At 59.5% G+C, this 18,225-nt stretch overlaps 3 protein-coding genes across 3 annotated transcripts; 1 reads left to right on the top strand and 2 right to left on the bottom strand.

Moving 5' to 3' along the window:
- Positions 1-546: 546 nt before the first annotated feature.
- Positions 547-3,908, bottom strand: ENH_00043710 (hypothetical protein, conserved; the record flags this gene model as incomplete). Its single annotated transcript, XM_013585398.1, has 3 exons — positions 547-567; positions 697-1,701; positions 1,968-3,908. The coding sequence occupies 3 exons, from the start codon at positions 3,906-3,908 to the stop codon at positions 547-549; spliced, it is 2,967 nt and encodes a 988-aa protein (XP_013440852.1).
- A 3,651-nt stretch (positions 3,909-7,559) lies between these two features.
- ENH_00043700 (hypothetical protein) lies at positions 7,560-9,129 on the top strand (the record flags this gene model as incomplete). Its single annotated transcript, XM_013585397.1, has 2 exons — positions 7,560-8,066; positions 8,419-9,129. The coding sequence occupies 2 exons, from the start codon at positions 7,560-7,562 to the stop codon at positions 9,127-9,129; spliced, it is 1,218 nt and encodes a 405-aa protein (XP_013440851.1).
- A 345-nt stretch (positions 9,130-9,474) lies between these two features.
- Positions 9,475-16,072, bottom strand: ENH_00043690 (hypothetical protein, conserved; the record flags this gene model as incomplete). Its single annotated transcript, XM_013585396.1, has 6 exons — positions 9,475-9,668; positions 10,070-14,168; positions 14,395-14,479; positions 14,581-14,751; positions 15,151-15,289; positions 15,778-16,072. The coding sequence occupies 6 exons, from the start codon at positions 16,070-16,072 to the stop codon at positions 9,475-9,477; spliced, it is 4,983 nt and encodes a 1,660-aa protein (XP_013440850.1).
- Between the last annotated feature and the right edge of the window lie 2,153 nt (positions 16,073-18,225).

The raw sequence follows: 18,225 nt of genomic DNA, 5'->3' as shown, positions 1-18,225 counted from the left end.
GGGGGGCCCCAGGGGGGGCCCCCGGGGGGGGCCCCGGGGGGGCCCCCGGAGGCGGGGGGGCCCTCTTGCGTATAATGGTGAGGGGCTCGGAGACCCAGGAAGATGGGGGGCCCCTGTCAACAACAGGGGACAGTTTTGTTAGCAGCGGCAAGGGGCCCACTGAACCCCCGCAGAGGCCCCCCAAGTAAGAAACCCTTTCGTCGGGGCCCCTGGGGGCCCCCCTGCTGGCCCCGGGGCCCTTGGACCCTGTTCGGGGGCCCCCCGGGGGGCCCCCCCCAAAGGGCCCCGGGGGGGCCCCCCGACGCTCGGGGGGCCCCCCAGTGCTGCGGGGGGTTATAATGCCCAACACTGGGGGCAGCACGAGCGGACTCGCCCGCCGCCCCGCCGCGGCCTGCAGGCAGAGTCGAGGGTTTAGGGTTTAGGGTTTAGGGTTTAGGGTTTGGGTTGGGGGTTTAGGAATGCTTCGTGCATTGTGCAGAGAGAGCTTCACACGGAGGGCCTCCGCTAAACCCTAAACCCTACGCCCAAAGCCCCAAACCCTAAACCCTAAACCCCAAACCCTAAAGCCTAAAAACCAAACCCTAAACCCTAAACCCCAAACCCTAAACCCTAAAAACCAAACCCTAAACCCTAAACCCCAAACCCTGAACCCCAAACCCCAAACCCTAAACCCTAAACCCTAAACCCTCGGCGGACCTGGAGAACCATGACTGCTGCGGCCTGGGCCTTGGGGTCCATGACGGGGTGCAGCAGCAGCAAAGCAGCAAAAGAATACCAAGCCAAGCTGCTGCTGTCTCCTTGCTGCTCTGCTGAGGCCTTCAAGACATGCAGCACTCGGGACTGCAGCGCGGGCCAGGCCACGCGGCAGCTGTTGCTGTAGAACTGCAGCCGCTGCTGCTGCTGCTGCAGGAACGCGCTCAGCCCGCTGCTGCTGCTGCTGCTGCTGCTGCTGCTGCTGCTGAGGCCCCAGAACTGGGGCCCCCAGGGTACTGCCCCGCAGCTGCCCAGGGGGTCTCCGGGGGCCCCCTGCGCCTGGAGGTCGCAGACGAGCTGCCAGAGGGCCGTGGCGAAGGGGCCCCCCGCCTTGCTGCTGCTGCTGCTGCTGCTGCTGCTGCAGTGCTGCAGCAGGGATTTTCGGAAGTACAGGGGGCAGTAGGGGGTCTCGCTGGCGAGCGGGGGGCCCCCGGGGGCCCCCCCGAAGCCGGCGGGGGTGTGGGCCCGGGCGAAGCCCGGGAGGTCCCGGGCGGCGCGTCTGTGCTGCTGCTGCTGCTGCTGCTGCTGCTGCTGCTGCTGCGGGCGGGCCGCGGGGTGCAGCAAGTCCGCAGGGGCCAGCCGCAAAGCCCCCAAGTGGTAAGCAGCAGCAGCAAGAGCAGCAGCATGGTGGGCCCCCCGGAAGCAGCGGGCCTCCATCAAAGCCAAGCAAACCCTGTGCAGCAAAAAGCTGCCTTTGCGGGGGGCCCCCTGGCAGCAGCAAAGGGCCCCCAGGGCCCCCAGCAGCCCCACGAAGGCCAGCAGCGGCAGCCTTTTGGCCTTTTCTGCTGCTGCTGCAGCACACTGCAGCGCCTCCAGCTGCCAGCCAGCTTCGAACAGCAAACGCGACAAAAGACAAAGACAAAACGCATGCAAGCTGAAGGCCCCGGGGTGGCCCTGGTAGCTGTGCGCTGCCTCCCGCAGCTTCCGCTGCACGCAGCTCAGCGCGGCCTGCGCAGCAGCAGCAGCAGCAGCAGCAGCAGCGCAGCAGCAGCAGCAGCAGCAGCAGCAGCAGCAGCGCAGCAGCAGCAGCAGCAGCAGCAGCAGCAGGTTTTCTTTTGCCGCACGCTTTCCCTGTTTGCAACGCCGGAGGCCCTGCGGGGCTCCTGCTAATCGCGGCGGCTGCTCGGTGCCTTCCGCTGCTGCTGCTGCTGCTGCTGCTGCTGCTGCAGCAGCAGCAGCACGAGGAGGCAGCAGCAGCACAGAAACAAACGCACCTCTACTTGCTCAGCCAGGGCCCTTCTCTCTGTCTCCTTCTCGCTGCCGTGGCCTCGCAGGGGCCCCCCAAAGGGGCCCCCAAAGGGGCCCCCAAAGGGGCCCCCCCCGGCCCCCAGCGGCTGCAGCAGCGGCAAACCCCTGCCCGCTGCTGCTTCCCCGCTGGGGGGGCCCCCCGGGGGGCCCCCAGGGGGGGCCCCCGAGGGGGGCCCCCCCGAGCGCCGCTGCTGGTACTGCTGCAGAATGGCCTCAATGCTGGGGGGAAAAGGGTTCAGCAGCACTTTGTTTGGGGGCCCCTGCTCAGCAGCAGCAGCAGCAGCAGCAGCAGCAGCAGCAGCAGCAGGCAGGGAGTTGCTGCGCTGCAGCGGGCCCTCCTTCTCGCCGCCGTCTCCTGCTGCTGCCCCCGCTGCTGCTGCTGCTCCCGCTGCTGCTGCTGCAGGCGCGACGGCGGCTGCTGCTGCTGCTGCAGCGGGAGCTGCTGCTGCTGCTTCCGCCGACTCCCCCCGCAGGCCGCCAGGGGCCCCCAGCAGCTGCGGGGGGCCCCCCGAACCCAGGGGGGCCCCCAGCAGCGGCTGCAGGTGGGCATAAACTGCAGCAGCTTGGCCCTCAACTGCTGCTGCTTGCCAGATTGTGTCTCCGTGGGCCCTTGCTGCTTCTGCTGCAGCAAGGTACAGCTGTGCTGCTGCTGCGGGGGCCCCCCCCAGCAGCAGCAAATCGGCCTTTCGCTTCTGCAGCCGCGAAGGCAGCAGCCGCAGCAAAGCAGCAGCACCAGAGGGTACCCCTGGGATGCTGGGGGCCCCCGCGAGGGGCCCCACCCCTGGGGGCAGGGGCCCCCCGCCTGCTGCTGCTGCTGCTGCTGCTGCTGCTGCTGCTGCAGAGCCCGGCTCTGCTGGAGGCAAGGGGGCCCCGTCCAAAGGAGTCAGCAGCAGCCCCCACTTCTCCACTGGCTGCAGCACGAGGGCCCCCAGCTGCTGCAGCAGAAGGGCCCCAAAGGCCCTCATGGGGCCCTCCAGGGCCTTTTCAATCTCCGCCAAAATGGCATCCCGGGGGCCCCCGGGGGCCCCCAGAGGCACCCCCAGGGGCCCCGGGGGGCCCCCGGGGGGCCCCCCAGCTGAGGAAGCCAACAGGCTCCATAAATCGGAGGACAGAAAGACTGCTTCCTCGCCCTCTGCTGCTGCTGCTGCTGCTGCTGCTGCTGCTGGCTCTGCTGCTGCGTCTGCTGCTGCTGCAGGCTCCGCCGGCCCTGCTGCTGCTGCTGGCTCTGCTGCTGCTGCTGCTGCTGCTGCTGCTGCTGGCAGCACGCAAAAGGCCCTTTTAACGAGGACTGTGGGGTACTGCTGCGAAATGGCGCGCGAAAAAGCAGCAGCAACTTTTCTCGCCTCCTCCTCAGGTGTCTCCGCAGCTCCTTGGGGTGTATCTGCAGCTCCCTGCGGTGTCTGTACACCTCGCTGGGGTGTCTGTACACCTGGCTGGGGTGTCTGTGCAGCTACTTGGGGTGTATGTACACCTGGCTGGGGTGTCTGTGCAGCTGCTTGGGGTGTATGTGCAGCTGTTTGGGGTGTACGTACACCCCAGGGGATGTGGAGGGCGAGGGCCCCCAAGACTTGTTTGTGGAAGTGAAGATCCGCCCAGGGGCTGTTGGGGTACTGTGGGGTGACGAAGGAGAAGGTCAAGTGGCCGCTGGGGGGCCCCCCGCCGCTGCTGCTGCTGCTGCTGCTGCTGCTGCTGCTGCTGCTGCTGCTGCTGCTGCTGCTGAGGAAGGGCGCGGCGCAGGGGTCCCCGGGGCGCAGCAGCAAACTGGAGAGCGGCAGCGAGGAGAAGCGGCGGCAAAGGGCCAGGCAAAAGAGAGCCGCGAAGGAGGGCGGGGTCGCTGCAGAGGGCTGCAGCACCACGAGGACCCTCCAGGCGTCCCGAAGGGAGGAGTCGGGGGCCCCGCTGGCCATTGGGACGCTCTGGGCCGCAAAAACTTGCAAAAACTTGCAAAAAAACTCCTTTTTGAGTCTTTTTTTCGGTTTTTTCCGAAAGAATTCGCCCGGAAAGCCCCAAAACGCCCCCGGGCCGACTCGCCAGCTGTACAGACACCCCGAACCGCTGCATGCGCTAGCGCCCGGCTCCGCCCCCGTCTCGCCTTTTAAACCATTTCTTTCCAATTATTAAATACTTTCTCTTTTTACTTTTATTTTCAAACTTCTTTTTCTCTTTTTTAAAAAGAAATCCCGGCTCCAGAGCCCGCGGGCTCCCGCGGCTCGGCTGTCTGCGCAGACACCCCGTCGCCTGCGTGCTCGCGCGGGAGCGCCTTTTGGCGCTCTTTTGCGTTTCTTTCTTCTTTTAATATTTAATTGAATTAAAAATAAATATTTAATTTCATGTATTTGTCTAAATAAATGCATTTTAGCGCTTTTCACGCGAAAGTGACCCCTGCGCGCCGCCCCCCTGCCGCCCACTGAGCCAGACCGCCTTCCGCAGCAGCTCTTCACTTCTTTTTGAATTTGTTTCTTTTTCCCTCAAATTATTTTTCAAAATTAAACCATTTCAATTTTAATTCCTTTTAATTCCAGCCTGCGGCCGGCAGGCCCGCCTTTTGGGCTGGGGGGCTCTTGTTGGCTTTCTTCTAAGCTGTATACAGATTCAAAAGAGGCCAAAAACACGAATAAAATAAAACAAATATGAAATGATATAATGCAAATGTAAATGAACAAATATAAATAAAATAAATGTATTAATGTGCATGCAAACGGGAATATCTTGGTCTACTTATACATGCCTGTATGTACACCTGCGTGTGTGTACGGAAGCGCCCGGTGTATGTACACCTGGATCTCAAGAGCTACACAAATTTGAAGCTGCAAATAAATGCATTTTAAATAATTATATTTCATTTAAAAAAGGCAACTGCGGAAGGGAAAGGAAAAGATATTCATTTTAGCGCTTGTGCACAAAAACATAGAAATATATATCCGCCGATTCGGGAGCATGCATGCATGCATGCATGCATGCAAATGTGTGTTCATAATTTTATTTTTAGAAGAGTTGCCCTGGCCGCATGCAAATCCAAAGGGCCTTTACAAGTCCATTTAGAGAGCTTTAAAAGGTCCAAATATCTATTTTTGCGTTTTTACTTCCGACTTCTAATAAATTTAATGCAATAAATAATGGAACAAATACAATATGTGCAGCAGCAACCAAGTGTACGTACACCTGAGATTTGAACTTCAGCCCATGCACATCTTTGCGTCTTTTCGTTTTACATGAAAAACTTCAAAACTTTTCTTTTTCCCTTTTTTTTCTCTATTTTTGGTATTTTTCTGGGAAATAGAATTACCTAAATATGTCTTTCTCTGCATGCATGCGCATGCAATAATAATACATTTTATTCCTCACCATAGAGAGGCCTTTTTGCGCATGCATGTGCATGCATGCGCATGCATGCGCATGCAAGGCCGCATGCATGCGCATGCAAGGCCACATGCATGCGCATGCAAGGGCACTGCTGTGTACATACACCTCAATTTCCACAAAGTGTGTTTAAAAAGATCTGCACAAACGCACAAATATATTTAAAATATATAAATATAAAATATATTAATATATACATTCCCCTTTTAATGGATTTATATCTGTAATAGATTTGCCAAAAAAGGAGAAAATATTTTTATTAAAAATGCGCCTGTAGGCGCTGAGGTGTACAGACACCTCAGCCGGCCACAGCGCGCAGGCCAAAGCAGCAAATTGACTTGAGCTGATTAAAATTAAAAGCTGAAATATTTATTTTGATTTTTAATTTAAACAAATATAATTTAAAAATATAATTTAAAAACATAATTTCAAAAATATAATTCAATTTCAATTCGTCTTCCGCTTTCCAGTAGTGCATGAAGACAAAACCCCCACACGCTGGAGTTACAGCGCTAATCCCAATACTGCCTCGGGCGGTTTACGTTCGCGTCCGCGTAGTACCGCGCCACGTTTGGCTGCGCTGTCTTCCAAACTGCCCCTCGTGAAGCGCCACCTGGAGGCCTTCGCAGTCACTATTCTCGCAGTGGTCTAAACCCTAAACCCTAAACCCTAAACCCTAAACCCTAAAACCCTAAACCCTAAACCCTAAACCCTAAACCCTAAAAAACCCTAAACCCTAAACCCTAAACCCTAAACCCTAAACCCTAAACCCTAAACCCTAAACCCTAAACGCTGAACCCGAAAGCCTAGGCCGTAAACCTAAACCCTTGAAACGGGAGCACCCAGGCAACACGAAAAGAAAATATAACATGAAGGCCTTCGATTCCAAATGCAAAGACACAAATTTTATTTATTTATTTATTTATCTGTTTATTTATTTATTTATTTATTTATTTATTTATTTATTTATTTATTTATTTATTATGTCTAATTTTGTTTAGTTATTTTCGGGGCGTTTCTCTTCATGTGCAAATGCGGAAGACAAAAAACCCGCGAACGTTTGCGAGTGTGCGGGTTAGGGTTTAGGGTTTAGGGTTTAGGGTTTAGGGTTTAGGGTTCATTGTTTAGGGTTTAGGGTGTAGGGTTTAGGTTCACGGTTCAGTGTTTTGCGTTCAGGGTTTAGGGTTTAGGGTTTAGGGTTTAGGGTTTAGGGTTTGAGGTATAAAAGTAGCAAAGAAATTGAAGCATCAAATAATTAGGAGAATTTTAATATTTAATTCGGCCTAATTATTCAAATTTATTTTTTTGCTTTTGAGGCCCCGGGGGCCCCCGGGGGCCCCCCGGGGGCCCCCGCTGCTGCAGTGCCCCTTTGGGGGGTTGTTGTTTGTTTTGTTTTTAATTATTCTTTTAAATTAATTAAATGAAAAAGTGAAAATAAAATCAAATTGAACTGATTTATGCTTGCTGGCAGGCTGCAGCAGCCTGCAAGGCAGTCTGCTGCTGCTGCTGCTGCTGCTGAGCTGCTGCTGCTGCAGCCGCTGCACTGCTGCTGCTGCTGCAGCAGCACCATGAGCGCGAGCGGCGCTCGGGTCTGTGTGCTGCTGCTGAATTTGCTGCCTTCTCCTGCTTTTCTGCTTTAGTTTGTTTTATTTATCGTTTTAATTGGTTTAAGGAGGGTTTATTTGTTGCTTTGACTTCTCCCCAGCAGCAGCAGCAGCAGCAGCAGCAGCAGCAGCAGCAGCGCCACCGTGCTGCCTGCCGCCGCACCATTGGTCTCCCCCCTTCACCCCCTTTTCTCTCCCCATTCCCTCGGCGAGTAGATTGTCCTTTAATGTAATTTATTATTTATTTAATTTTAATTCTTTTAAACCCTTGGGGGCCCCTGCAGCATGTTTGGGGGGGCGCCGCTTGCTGCAGGGGGCCCCCCGGGGGCCCCCTGCGCAGTCGACACTGCGCTGCTGCGCGAGGGGGCCCCCCAGCTGGACCCTGCGAAGTCTGCTGCAGCTAGTCGGGGGCCCCAAGTCCCTGGGGGCCCCCCGGGGCCCCCGGGGGCCCCCGGGGGCCCCCCGGGGCCCCTGGAGTGCGCCTCTTCGGGGGGTTCTGCTGAGTGTGGGGGCCCCCCTTCTGGGTTTTCGAGTTTTTCGGGGTTTATGAGGCTTAGGGGCCCCTCAGGGTTCAGTTTTGGCGTTTTGTGGCCGATGGGGGCCCCCCTGAGCGCCCCCGGGGGCGCGCTGTGCGGGCCCCCCCCCGGGTCACCTGGGGGCCCCCGGGGGCCCCCCGAGGGCGGGGGGGCCCCCGAGGGCCCCCCGCCCCCTTTGCTGCAGGAGGAGCAGCGGGCGCTGCCCCGCGGGGGCCCCCCTGAGGGCCCCTGCTGGTGCTGGGGCCCCCCCGCGGTCCCGGAGGCCCCCCCTGGGGGCCCCCCTCCCCCTGGGGGCCCCCTTCCCCCTGGGGGCCCCCCTCCCCCTGGGGCCCCCGCTGGGGCCCCCGGTGGGGGCCCCTCCGGGGCCCCCCCGGTCGCGGGGGGGCCCCCCGAGGCGCAGAAGAGGGGCCTCGCTGCTGCTGCGCGGTGGTGGGTGTCTTTGCTGCTGCCGCTGCAGCAGGGGGAAGAAGCAGGGGGGCCCCCCCTGCTGCTGCTGGACGGGTCCGGGCGGTACCTGCCGCTGCAGTGCGAGCGTTTGCTGCTGCTGTCTTCTTTGTGTCTTTGCGTAAATCCCATAATTGCTTTTTGCTGCGACTGTTTGCTGCTGGGCCATTTGTCTTTGCTGCTGTTTGTGTCTTCGCTGCTGCACTGGAGCTGCCCGCGGCTGTGTTGGCGGCGCTGGCTGGACCTGTGGGTGGCCCGCGGGGTGCTTTGCTGCTGCTGCGCTGCTGCGCTGCTGCGCGCGCCTGCTGCTGCTGCTGCTGCTTACTTCGCGCTGCTGCTGCCGCTTTTGGGGCTGCATGCGCTCAGCTGGGCTTTTGCTGCAGCAAACCAGCACTGGCCCAGCGCCTTGGCCCACGCTGCTCTCCACGCACTTGGCACTGCAGCAAACGTTTTCCTTTTTGCTTCCATCGCAGCAGCACGCCCCCACCCCTGGACCCCACAGTGAAGCTCCTGCTGCTGCTGCTGCTGCTGCTGCTGCTGCGGCAGCGGCAGCGGCAGCGGCAGCGGCGGAACGCGCTGCTGCCGTGTGGGCGGCGCGCGCAGCGGCACCAGCGGGTGCAGCAGCAGCAACACGCGCTGCAGCACCAGCAGCGGCAACGGACGCGCTGCAGCAGCAGCAGCAGCAACTGCAGCAGCAGCAGCAGCAGCAGCAACTGCAGCAGCAGGTGCAGCTGCAGCAGCAATGCCAGCAGGTCGTAGCTAGCGGCGGCGCGGTATCAGCAGCTGCTGCCGTGCACGGAAAAAAGGCAAGCAGCAGCAGCAAGCAGCAGCAGCAAGGAGCAGCAGCAAGCAGCAGCAGCAAGCAGCAGCAGCAAGCAGCAGCAGCAAGCAGCAGCAGCAAGCAGAAGCAGCAAGCAGCAGCAGCAAGCAGCAGCAAGCAGCAAGCAGCAGCAGCAAGCAGCAGCAGCAAGCAGCAGCAGCAAGCAGCAGCAGCAAGCAGCAGCAGCAAGCAGCAGCAGCAGCAAGCAGCAGCAGCAAGCAGCAGCAGCAAGCAGCAGCAGCAAGCAGCAGCAGCAAGCAGCAAGATCAGGTTATTCAGCAGCAGCAGCAAGCAGCAAAATCAGGTTATTCAGCAGCAGGAGCAAACGGCGCGGCAGCAGCAGCAGGCAGCCAAAGCAGGTTAAAAGCCAGCAGCAGGTGCTGCTGCTGCTGCTGCTGCTGTTGCTGCTGCTGGTTGCCGCTTTTATTAATCTCCTATTCAACACCCACCTGCTGCTTCTGAGAGTGCTCAGGGCTGCAGCAGCAGCAGCAGCAGCAGCAGCTTTTGCAGCAGCAGCAGCAGCAGCTCCCCCAGAAGCAGCAGCACTTTCGTACCAGCAGCAGCGATTATTACAGTAGCAGTAGCAGTAGTAGCGGCAGCACTTGCTGCAGCAGCAGTAGGAGCTGTTGCAGCAGCAGCAGCAGCAGCAGCTGCTGCTGCTGCTAGCAGCAGGCTGCCCCTCATGTCTTGATCGGCCAGTGTCTTGTCTTCACGGTAGCGCTAGCAGCTGCAGCAGCAACAGCCGCTGCAGCAGCAACAGCTGCTGCAGCAGCAGCAGCTGCTGCAACAGCTGCTGCTGCAGCAGCAGCCGCTGCAGCGACAGCAGCTGCAGCAACAGCCCAATTGCACTCACTGCAGGGAGTTCTTCTGGGAAGGGCTGCGGAGTCTTGAGGACCCAAAACCCTAAACCCTAAACCCTAAACCCTAAACCCTCAGTTCAAGCTAGGGCCAAGCTGTATTTGCCTCTTTCCACTTTCACATTCAACTCTATTTTACTTTTATTTTTACTTTCAAATATATTTAATTATATTTATTTTATATTTATTTTATATTTGATTAAATTTATTTGCATTTATTCTAAATTTATTTTATATTTAATTTATATTTAATTAAAACTCGCCGAAACGAAGGAACTGCCTCAGCCGCTGCCAGTCCGGCCAATCAGTTTATTTATTTATTTATTTAATTTATTAATTATTTTATTTATTTTATTTAATTAATTTATTTAATTAAATAAATTAATTAAATAATTGTTTCTCTATGGGGGCCCCCCGCTGCTGCTCCTTAGGCGTCAAACGCCTTACTGTCGCTAAACAAAAAAGTAAAGGGGGCCCCGGGGGCCCCCAGGAGGGCCCCCGGGATCCTCAGGGGGCCCCCGGGGGCCCCCCCCCGGGCCAGGGCCTCCAGTGCCCTTTGCTGCTGCTCCAGCTGCGCAGCTCTAAGGTAGTTAATTCTGTCCTTCATAAGGGCCAGCCGCCGGCGTTGTGGGGCCCTCTTGGGGGCCCCCCAGGGGCCCCCCCCGGGGGCCCCCCCGGGGGGCCCCCCGGGGGCCCCCCAGGGGGGCCCCTCGGGGGAAGGGGCCCCCCGGGGGGCCCCCCGCCGCGCCCTGCTGCCCCTTCTGTACCGCTTTCGCCGCACGTGAATGCCCAGGAGGCCCTCTTGGGCCTCTTTTAAAAGAGTTTCGGAGTCACTAACTTCATCATAAACTGTTAGGGGGCCCTCTCTAGAGTCGCAGTAGAAGACTGTCACAGGCAGTACCCTTTCCTGCACTCTCCGAAAGCCCGGCATGCGGGGCCCCCTGGGGGGCCCCCGCGGTGACGCCGGGGGGCCCCCCTTGGGGGCCCCCCTGGGGGTCCCTGTGGGGGCCCCCCTGGGGGTCCCTGTGGGGGCCCCCCTGGGGCTCCCTGTGGGGGCCCCCCTGGGGGACTTTCCGGGGGCCCCCGTGGGGCCCCCCGGGGGGCCCCTTTTCGCAGGGGCCTCCTCGAGGGCCTCTTCAGGGTCTGCTTCGCCCAACACAAATGCCCCCCACTCCTCTCGGCTCCAGCCCCGGGTTAGGGCCTCCCACTGGGGACTGTCGAGGGCCCTATAGACATCTTCTTGGGGCTCGGGGGCCCCCTGGGCGCCCCCGGGGGCCCCCCCGGGGGGCCCCCCGTGGGGGGCCCCCCCGGGGGGGCCCTCCGCCCCAGAGTGCTGGCGCCGCTTGCGGGCCCGCCGGCCCAGCAGCACCGCAAGGGCCCCAAAGACAGTCATAGGGGGGCCCCCCGAGCGGGGGGCCCCTGGGGGGCCCCCCTCTGCTGCTGCTGCAGGCTGGCTGGCCCCTTGGTGGGAGAGCCCCTTGGGCCTCAGGGTACGGAAAATAGCAGCTAAACCCTTCATGGGGTCTCTGGGGGGCCCCTCCAGGGTTTGGGGCGCAGCAAGGGCCTCCTCAGCAGGCCTTGGGGGCCCCCCTTTACCTGCCTCTTTGGGGGCCCCCCCATTAGGGGACGAAGGGGGCCCTTGGGGCGGCGTAGGGCCCTTCCCTGAGGCTGCTGGGGGCCCCTTGCCTGGGGGGGCCCCCCCTGGGGGCCCCCCTGTCTCCACTGCGGGGGCCTTGGGGGGCCCCGTGGGGGCCCCTTTGGGGGCCCCCGTGGGGGGCCCCTTGGGACCCTCTGTGGGTGGTCCCTTGGGGCCCCCTGTGGGAGGCCCCTTGGGGGCCTCCGTGGGGGGCCCCTTCGGGGCCCCTGTAGAGGGCCCCTTGGGGGCCTCCGCGGGAGGCCCCTTGGGGGCCCCCGTGGGGGGCCCCTTGGGGGCCCCCGTGGGGGGCCCCTTGAGGGGCCCCTCACGGGTCCCATCGGAAGGGGGCTTAGGGGCCCCCTGAGTTGGTCCCGTAGGGGGGGCCCCCTTGAGGGCTCCTTTTGGGGGCCCCCCTTCCAGTGGTATACTGGGTTTATCAGGCCCTGCAGAGGCCCCTGATGTTGACAGGGGAGCCCCCTTGGGGGCCCCCTTGGGGGCCCCCCTATTCTGGATTGTGTCTGCTTTTTTGGCTGGCAAGGGGGGCCCTTTTGCCCCGTCCACAGAAGCCACTTTGGGGGGCCCCTTGGGGCCCCCTGGCCCTGCCTGCGGCGGAGACAACTTGGGGGCCCCCTGAGGGCCCCCTAGTTGTTTGGTATCTGCAGCAGCTGCTGCAGCAGCTGCTGCAGCAAGTACCTCCTCGCGGGGGCCCCCCACAGCCACGGGGGCCCCTTTAGGCGCAGCTGCCTGTGGGGCCCCACACTCTGGCTCCAGCAGCACTGCAGCAGCAGGCCTTGCTGGGACCTCCTGCCTTAAAGGGGCCCCTGGGGGGCCCCCTGGGGGGCCCCTTGGGGGGCCCCCTGGGGGGCCCCCTTTCCTTGGGGTTTCTTCTGTGGGTGGGCCCCCCGGCACACTGGGAGGCAGCAAATGCCCTTTAGGGGGGCCCCCTGAAGCTGAAGAAGACCCAACTGGGGGCCCCTTGGGGGCCCCAGGGGGGTCACCTTTAGGGGCCCCTGTAGAATCCCCTTTGGGGGCCACTTTGGGGGCCCCCTTGGGGGCCCCTGGAAGGCTCCCTTTGGGGGCCCCCTTGGGAGCCTCTGGAGGGTCGCCTGTGGGGGCCCCTTTGGGGGCCCCTGGGGGGTTAACTTTGGGGGCCCCTGCCCCTTTGGGGGCCCCTGGGGGTTCACCTTTAGGGGCCCCCTTGGGGGCCCCCGAAGTTTGTTTGGTGGGTCCAGTCTTGGCTGTGTCAGGGGGGCCCCCTCCTAATTCTGTTGAAGCGAGTTTGGCAGAGGGCCCCCCTGGGGGCCCTTTGGGTTTGGGGGCCCCCAGGGGGGCCCCAGGGGGGCCCCCCTGGGGAGGAGCCTTTTGGGGGGCCCCCTGGACTGTTTCCTTTGAGGCTGCCGCGGCAAGGGTTTTGCTTGGGGGCCCCTTGGGGGCCTCCTTGGGGGCCCCCTGCGCAGCAGCTGCTGGGGGCCCCTGAGGGGGCCCCCCCGAGCGGGGCCCCAAGGGTGGGGGCCCCTCAAGAGACACACTAGGGGGGCCCCCCTTATGAGACACTTTAGCGGGGGGGCCCCCCTGAGACTGCGGAAATGAGGGGCCCCCCTGACCCTCTGCAAGCAGCTCTTTGGGGGGGGCCCCCTTTGGGGGCCCCCCGGGTGGGGGCCCCTGAGCAGACTGCTTGTGGGGAAGGCCCTGGGTGGGGGGCCCCTTGGCTGGGGGCCCCCCTCGGGGCCCCAGAAACAGGGTACTGGTGGGGGCCCCCCCCGGGTGGGGGGCCCCCCTGTGCCCCTGTTTTGGGGGCCTCGTGAATTTGCTGCCAAGGGTTATGTACTGCTGCATCATGAGTCTCCTTCGAGCAGCAAAAGCGTCTCTGTGGAGGGCCATGAGGCCCTCATTCTCGCTGCTGCTGCTGCTGCTGCTGCTGCTGCTGCTGCTGCGGTTGCTGCTGCTGCTGCTGGCGTTGCTCCAGACGCCGCTGCTGGCCCGGCGGAGCTTGCTGCTGCTGGGGCTCACGCTGCTGCTGCTGGGGCTCGCGCTGCTGCTGCTGCTGCTGCTGCTGCTGCTGCTGCTGCTGCTGCTCTTCTTGCTGCTGCTTTTGAGGCTCTTTCTGCTGCTGCTTCTGCTGCTGCTGGCCCGTCTTCGCTGGTGCGCTCTGCTGCGGCTGCTGCGGCTGCTCCTGCTGCTGCTGCTGCGCCTGCTGCTCCGGTTCCTGCTGCTGCTGCTGCTGCTGCGTCTGCTGCTCCGGTTCCTGCTGCTGCTGCTGCTGCTGCGACTCCACAAACCCGGGGGGCCCCTAGCCACAGGAGACTGTCTCTTTGTGCTATACAAATCCACTGGCCTTCTCTTCTTTCTGCGGGGCCCCCAAGGGGGCCCCTTCGCGGCAGCCTGGGGGGCCCCCTCGGGGGCCCCCTTGGGGGCCCCCTTGGGGGCCCCCAAGGGGGCCCCCTCCCCGTTCAACGAGTACCCTTTGGGGCCCCCTTCTGCCTTCAGAGGGGCCCCCGCGGGGGCCCCCCGGGGGGCCCCCACGGGGGGCCCCCCGGGGCCCCCCTCAGAGGGGGGCGAGGCCCCTACTTGCTGCGCATAAGTGAACCCTTTTTGGGGGCCCCCCCAGGGGCAAACAGCATCTCTAGAAAGGGGCCCCAGGGGGCCCCCCTGCAGCAGCTCCCTGGGGCTTGCTAGGGAGCTGCAGGAGTCTTCTGGGGCCCGTTTGCTGCTGCTGCTGCTGCTGCTGCTGCTGCTGCTGCTGCTCCCGCTGCTGCTGCTGCTGCTGCTGCTGCTACAGGGGCCCCGGGGGGCCCCCAAAGAACAGACAGGGGCCCCCATGACCTCCAAAGAAAGCCGCCGAAGTTCTTCAGCCACAGGGGGAGGGAATAGAGGGGACAAGTTGAAGAGCACTTTGCAGAGCCGCTGGGTCTGCGGCGCACAATTAGGGTTTAGGGTTTAGGGTTTAGGGTTTAGGGTTTAGGGTTTGGCGTTTAGGGTTTGGGGTTTGGGGAGCAGGGCTGGCCCGTTGCTGCAGAGAGGACTCGATGGAGACTGAAGAACTAGGCTCGCGGGCTTTCCAGCTGCCATAGCAGAAACCCAAGGGTTTAGGGTTTAGGGTTTAGGGTTTAGGGTTTAGGGTTTAGGGTTTGGGCACCTTTTGAGTTTCCTCTCGAACCGCCGCCTTCAGCCTTTGGATTTTTCTCTCTCTGCGGTGTCTGTACACCTCAGCAGCAGCTTCTCTGAAACAGAAAAGGAACATTTCGAAACCCCACAGGGTTCAGATTTAGGGTTTAGGGTTTAGGGTTTAGGGTTTAGGGTTTAGGGTTTAGGCTAGCCTCACGGGCTCCGTGGGCCGCCCCCACAGCGGCAGCAAACGCGCGCCTCTCTCTTCTTCACCTTCTCCTTCAGCAGCAGCAGCTGCTGCTGCTGCTGCAGCTGCTGCTGCTGCTGCTGCTGCTGCTGCTGCTGCTGAGATGCATTGAAGCAGCAATGTGTCTCCTTGCATGCAGCCCTGAAGGACAAAGACAGTCTAAACACTGGAGCGTTCGTCCCTTTTCTGCTGCTGCTGCTGCTGCTGCTGCTGCTGCTGCTGCTGCTGCCACTGTTAATAAATAAATTAATTTCTTTTTTTGAATTTCTTTTTTCTCTTTTTGCTTCTTTTGTCTCCTTCAAGTCTCCCCTTTGTCTTCTTTTGTCTCTTTTTGTCTTTTTGTTTTTATTTTTAATTTTATTTTTAAAATCTCTTTTTGTCTCTTTGCTCGTTTATTTGTCTTTTAAGTTAATATTTATTTATTTATTTGTGTCTCTTTTGTCTCTTTTGTCTATTTTTCTGCTGCTGTCCCCTTCCTGCTGCTGCTGCTGCTGCTGCTGCTGCTGCTGCTGCTGCTGCTGCTGCTGCTGCTGCTCTCACTTGTAAAGCGCTTCTGCCCATTCGTCTCTGTCTTTTTCAGCAGCAGCAAAAAACAGCAGCAGCTGCTTGCTGCTCCACTGCAGCAGCAGCCCAAACCCTAAACCCTTGAGGGCCTCCAGACCCTTCAAACCCTCGCTTTCTGAGCAGCAGCAGCAGCAAATGAACAGAAGCAGCAGCAGCAGCAAATGGACATAAGCAGCAGCAGCAGCAAATGAACAGAAGCAGCAGCAGTAGTAGCAGCAGCAGCAGCAGCAAACGAACAGAAGCAGCAGCAGCAGCAGCAGCAGCAGCAGCAAAAGCAAGTCGAACTGCCCTTGGAGCAGCAGCACACGACTCTTGTAGCTAAAACCTTGAGCTCTAAACCCTAAACCCTAAACCCTAACCCCAAACCCTGCAGCAGCAACCTACTGCTTCCGCAGTTACCAACTCCCGCAGCAAAACACAAGGGTTTAGGGTTTAGGGTTTAGGGTTTAGCAAGCTATGCGTGTGGCTTGTTAGTGAGCTAGCTGGTAAGGTGCAAACCCCTGCGGCATGTACGGCGTAGGGCTTTAGGGTTAGGTTTAGGGTTTAGGGTTTAGGGTTTAGGGTTTAGGGTTTAGGGTTTAGGGTTTAGGGTTTAGGGTTTACCGTCAAGAGCGCGCACGTCGCAGCCCTCCAGCCAAACCGCGAGGGTTTCCTCTTTTTCATTTTCTTCCTTTTGAAGAAACAAAACACTCGAAAAGAGAGTGCAGCGAAAACGCCTGCATTCTGCTGCTGCTGCTGCTGCTGCTGCTGCTGCTGCTGTTCCTGCTGCTGCTGCTGCTGCTGCTGCTGCTGCTGTGCACTCCAGCAGCAAACCAGATTTCACCGGACGGCAGCAAGAAGGGGGAAGGGCCCCGCGGCCAGTTAGGAGGGCCTCGTGGTGAGGCGCCACCAGCCTCATATCCCAAACCCTAAACCCTAAACCCTAAACCCTAAACCCTAATCATAAAACTGCAGCCTAGGGCCTAAAAGCTGAGGTCCTGGACCCTTGAACCTGAAGGTTGGAGAAGGCGCAGCTCCAGACCCCAGTGTGTAGAAGCTCGGTTCGGGGTTTAGGGTTTAGGGTTTAGGGTTTAGGGTTTAGGGTTTAGGGTTTCGACTGAGCCTCAGGCACAAGCCCTTAGCCGCCTGGTGCAGCGGCAAAGAAACAGAATTAATAAAACCAGCAAATTTAATAAACTCAATTTCGAGGGTTTAGGGTTTAGGGTTTAGGGTTTAGGGTTTAGGGTTTGTGGAGACTGGCTCCGCACAGCCTTCGCTCAACCACTGGTCACCTGTGCGGCAACACACGCTCCTAAACCCTAAACCCTAAACCCTAGACCCTAAACCCTAAACCCTAGACCATAATAGAGGCTTTTTGTGTCAGCAACAAAGTTAAAGAGGGGAAAAAGAGATTAAAAGAAAGTGAGGGTTTAGGGTTTAGCCTCTGCGCTTGAATCGCCTGTTGGCCCCGGCGATGCATGCGTCCCACAGCGCAAACCCTAAACCCTAAACCCTAAACCCTAAACCCTAAACCCTAGCTGATTGAAGCGTTAACTCCTGGCAAACTTTTAGGGTTTAAGTAGGAGTCGTGGCGAGGCCTACGACTAGGGTTTAGGGTTTCAGCCAGCATGCATGCTGCTGCAGTTGCTGCTGCAGCTCCAGCTGCTGCAGCAGCAGCAGCAGCAGCGGGAGCAGCAGCAGCGGGAGCAGCAGCAGCAACTGCCGCAGCAGCAGCCGGCGAAGCAGCAGGATCCCAGCTGCTTGTGGGGAAAACACGGGGGAAGCACAAGACTCAGAAGACCTAGGGTTTAGGGTTTAGGGTTTAGGGTTTGGGGCAAAGAACAAGAGCGCTCCTTGAAAGGGTTCAGGGTTTACTATTCCTCCGAGAGCGCATGCGCCTGGCTCTAGCTAGCTAGCTAGCTGTGGCTAGCCAGCCGTGGCTAGCTAGCTGGATACTGGCTAGCTGTGGCTCTCTGTAGCTAGCTGTAGCTAGCTGTGGCTAGCTGTGGCTATCTGTAGCTAGCTGTGGCTAGCTGTAGCTAGCTGTGGCTAGCTGTAGCTAGCTGTGGCTATCTGTAGCTAGCTGTGGCTAGCTGTAGCTAGCTGTGGCTATGTGCAGCTAGCTGTGGCTATGTGTAGCTAGCTGTGGCTATGTGTAGCTAGCTGTGGCTAGTCCCCGCTAGCCGTGGCTAGCTCGGGCCCCTGATGGCTAGCTGCAGCCAGTCGTCGCTAGCTGCAGCTAGCTAGCTAGCTAGCTAGCCGCAGCTAGCTGTGGCTAGCTGTGAATGGCCGTGGCTAGCTGTAGCTACCTGTAGCTAGCTGTGGCTAGCTGTAGCTAGCTGTGGCAAGCCGTAGCTAGCTGTGGCTAGCCGTAGCTAGCTGTGGGCAGCTGTGGCTAGCCGTAGCTAGCTGTAGCTAGCTGTAGCTAGCTGTGGCTAGCCGTAGCTAGCTGTGGCTAGCTGTGGCTAGTCTCTGCTAGCCGTGGCTAGCTGTAGCTAGCTGTGGCTAGCTGTAGCTCGCTGTGGCTAGCTGTAGCTAGCTGTGGCTAGCTGTAGCTAGCTGTGGCTAGCTGTAGCCAGATGCAGCTAGCTGTGGCTAGCTGTAGCTAGCTACAAAGCAGCAGCAGCTGGCTAGCTGGCAAACATAAATAGAATTTGGAAATGGAAAAGAAAAAAAGATTTTAAAAATAAAAAAGAATTTAAATATTTTTTTAAATATCTCTTTTGTCCAGACACTGGAGAAGCAACAAATTCTAAAAAGCCAAGCTAGCCAAACTGCTGAAGTCTACTGCTTGCTGCTCAGTTCGAGCGGCCTTCAAAGAGCTGCTGCTGCTGCTGCTGCTGCTGCTGCTGCTGCTGCTGCTGCTGCTGCTGCTGCTGCAGCTGATGCTGCTCGTGTTGCTGCTGACAGAGGCGAGCGTGCATGCACCTGCTTCCCTGGGCCTCTGCCGCTGCTGCTGCTGCTGCTGCGGCTACTGCTGCTGCTGCTGCTACTACTACTACTGCTGCTGCTGCTGCTGCTGCTACTGCTGCTGCTGCTGCTGCTGCTGCTGCTGGCTCGAAGGAAAGAAGA

This window comes from Eimeria necatrix, genomic scaffold (genome assembly GCF_000499385.1).
Source record: "Eimeria necatrix Houghton genomic scaffold, Enh_scaff326, whole genome shotgun sequence".
NCBI classification, from domain to species: Eukaryota; Apicomplexa; class Conoidasida; order Eucoccidiorida; family Eimeriidae; genus Eimeria; species Eimeria necatrix.
This window is presented reverse-complemented; position numbering and strand designations above follow the sequence as displayed.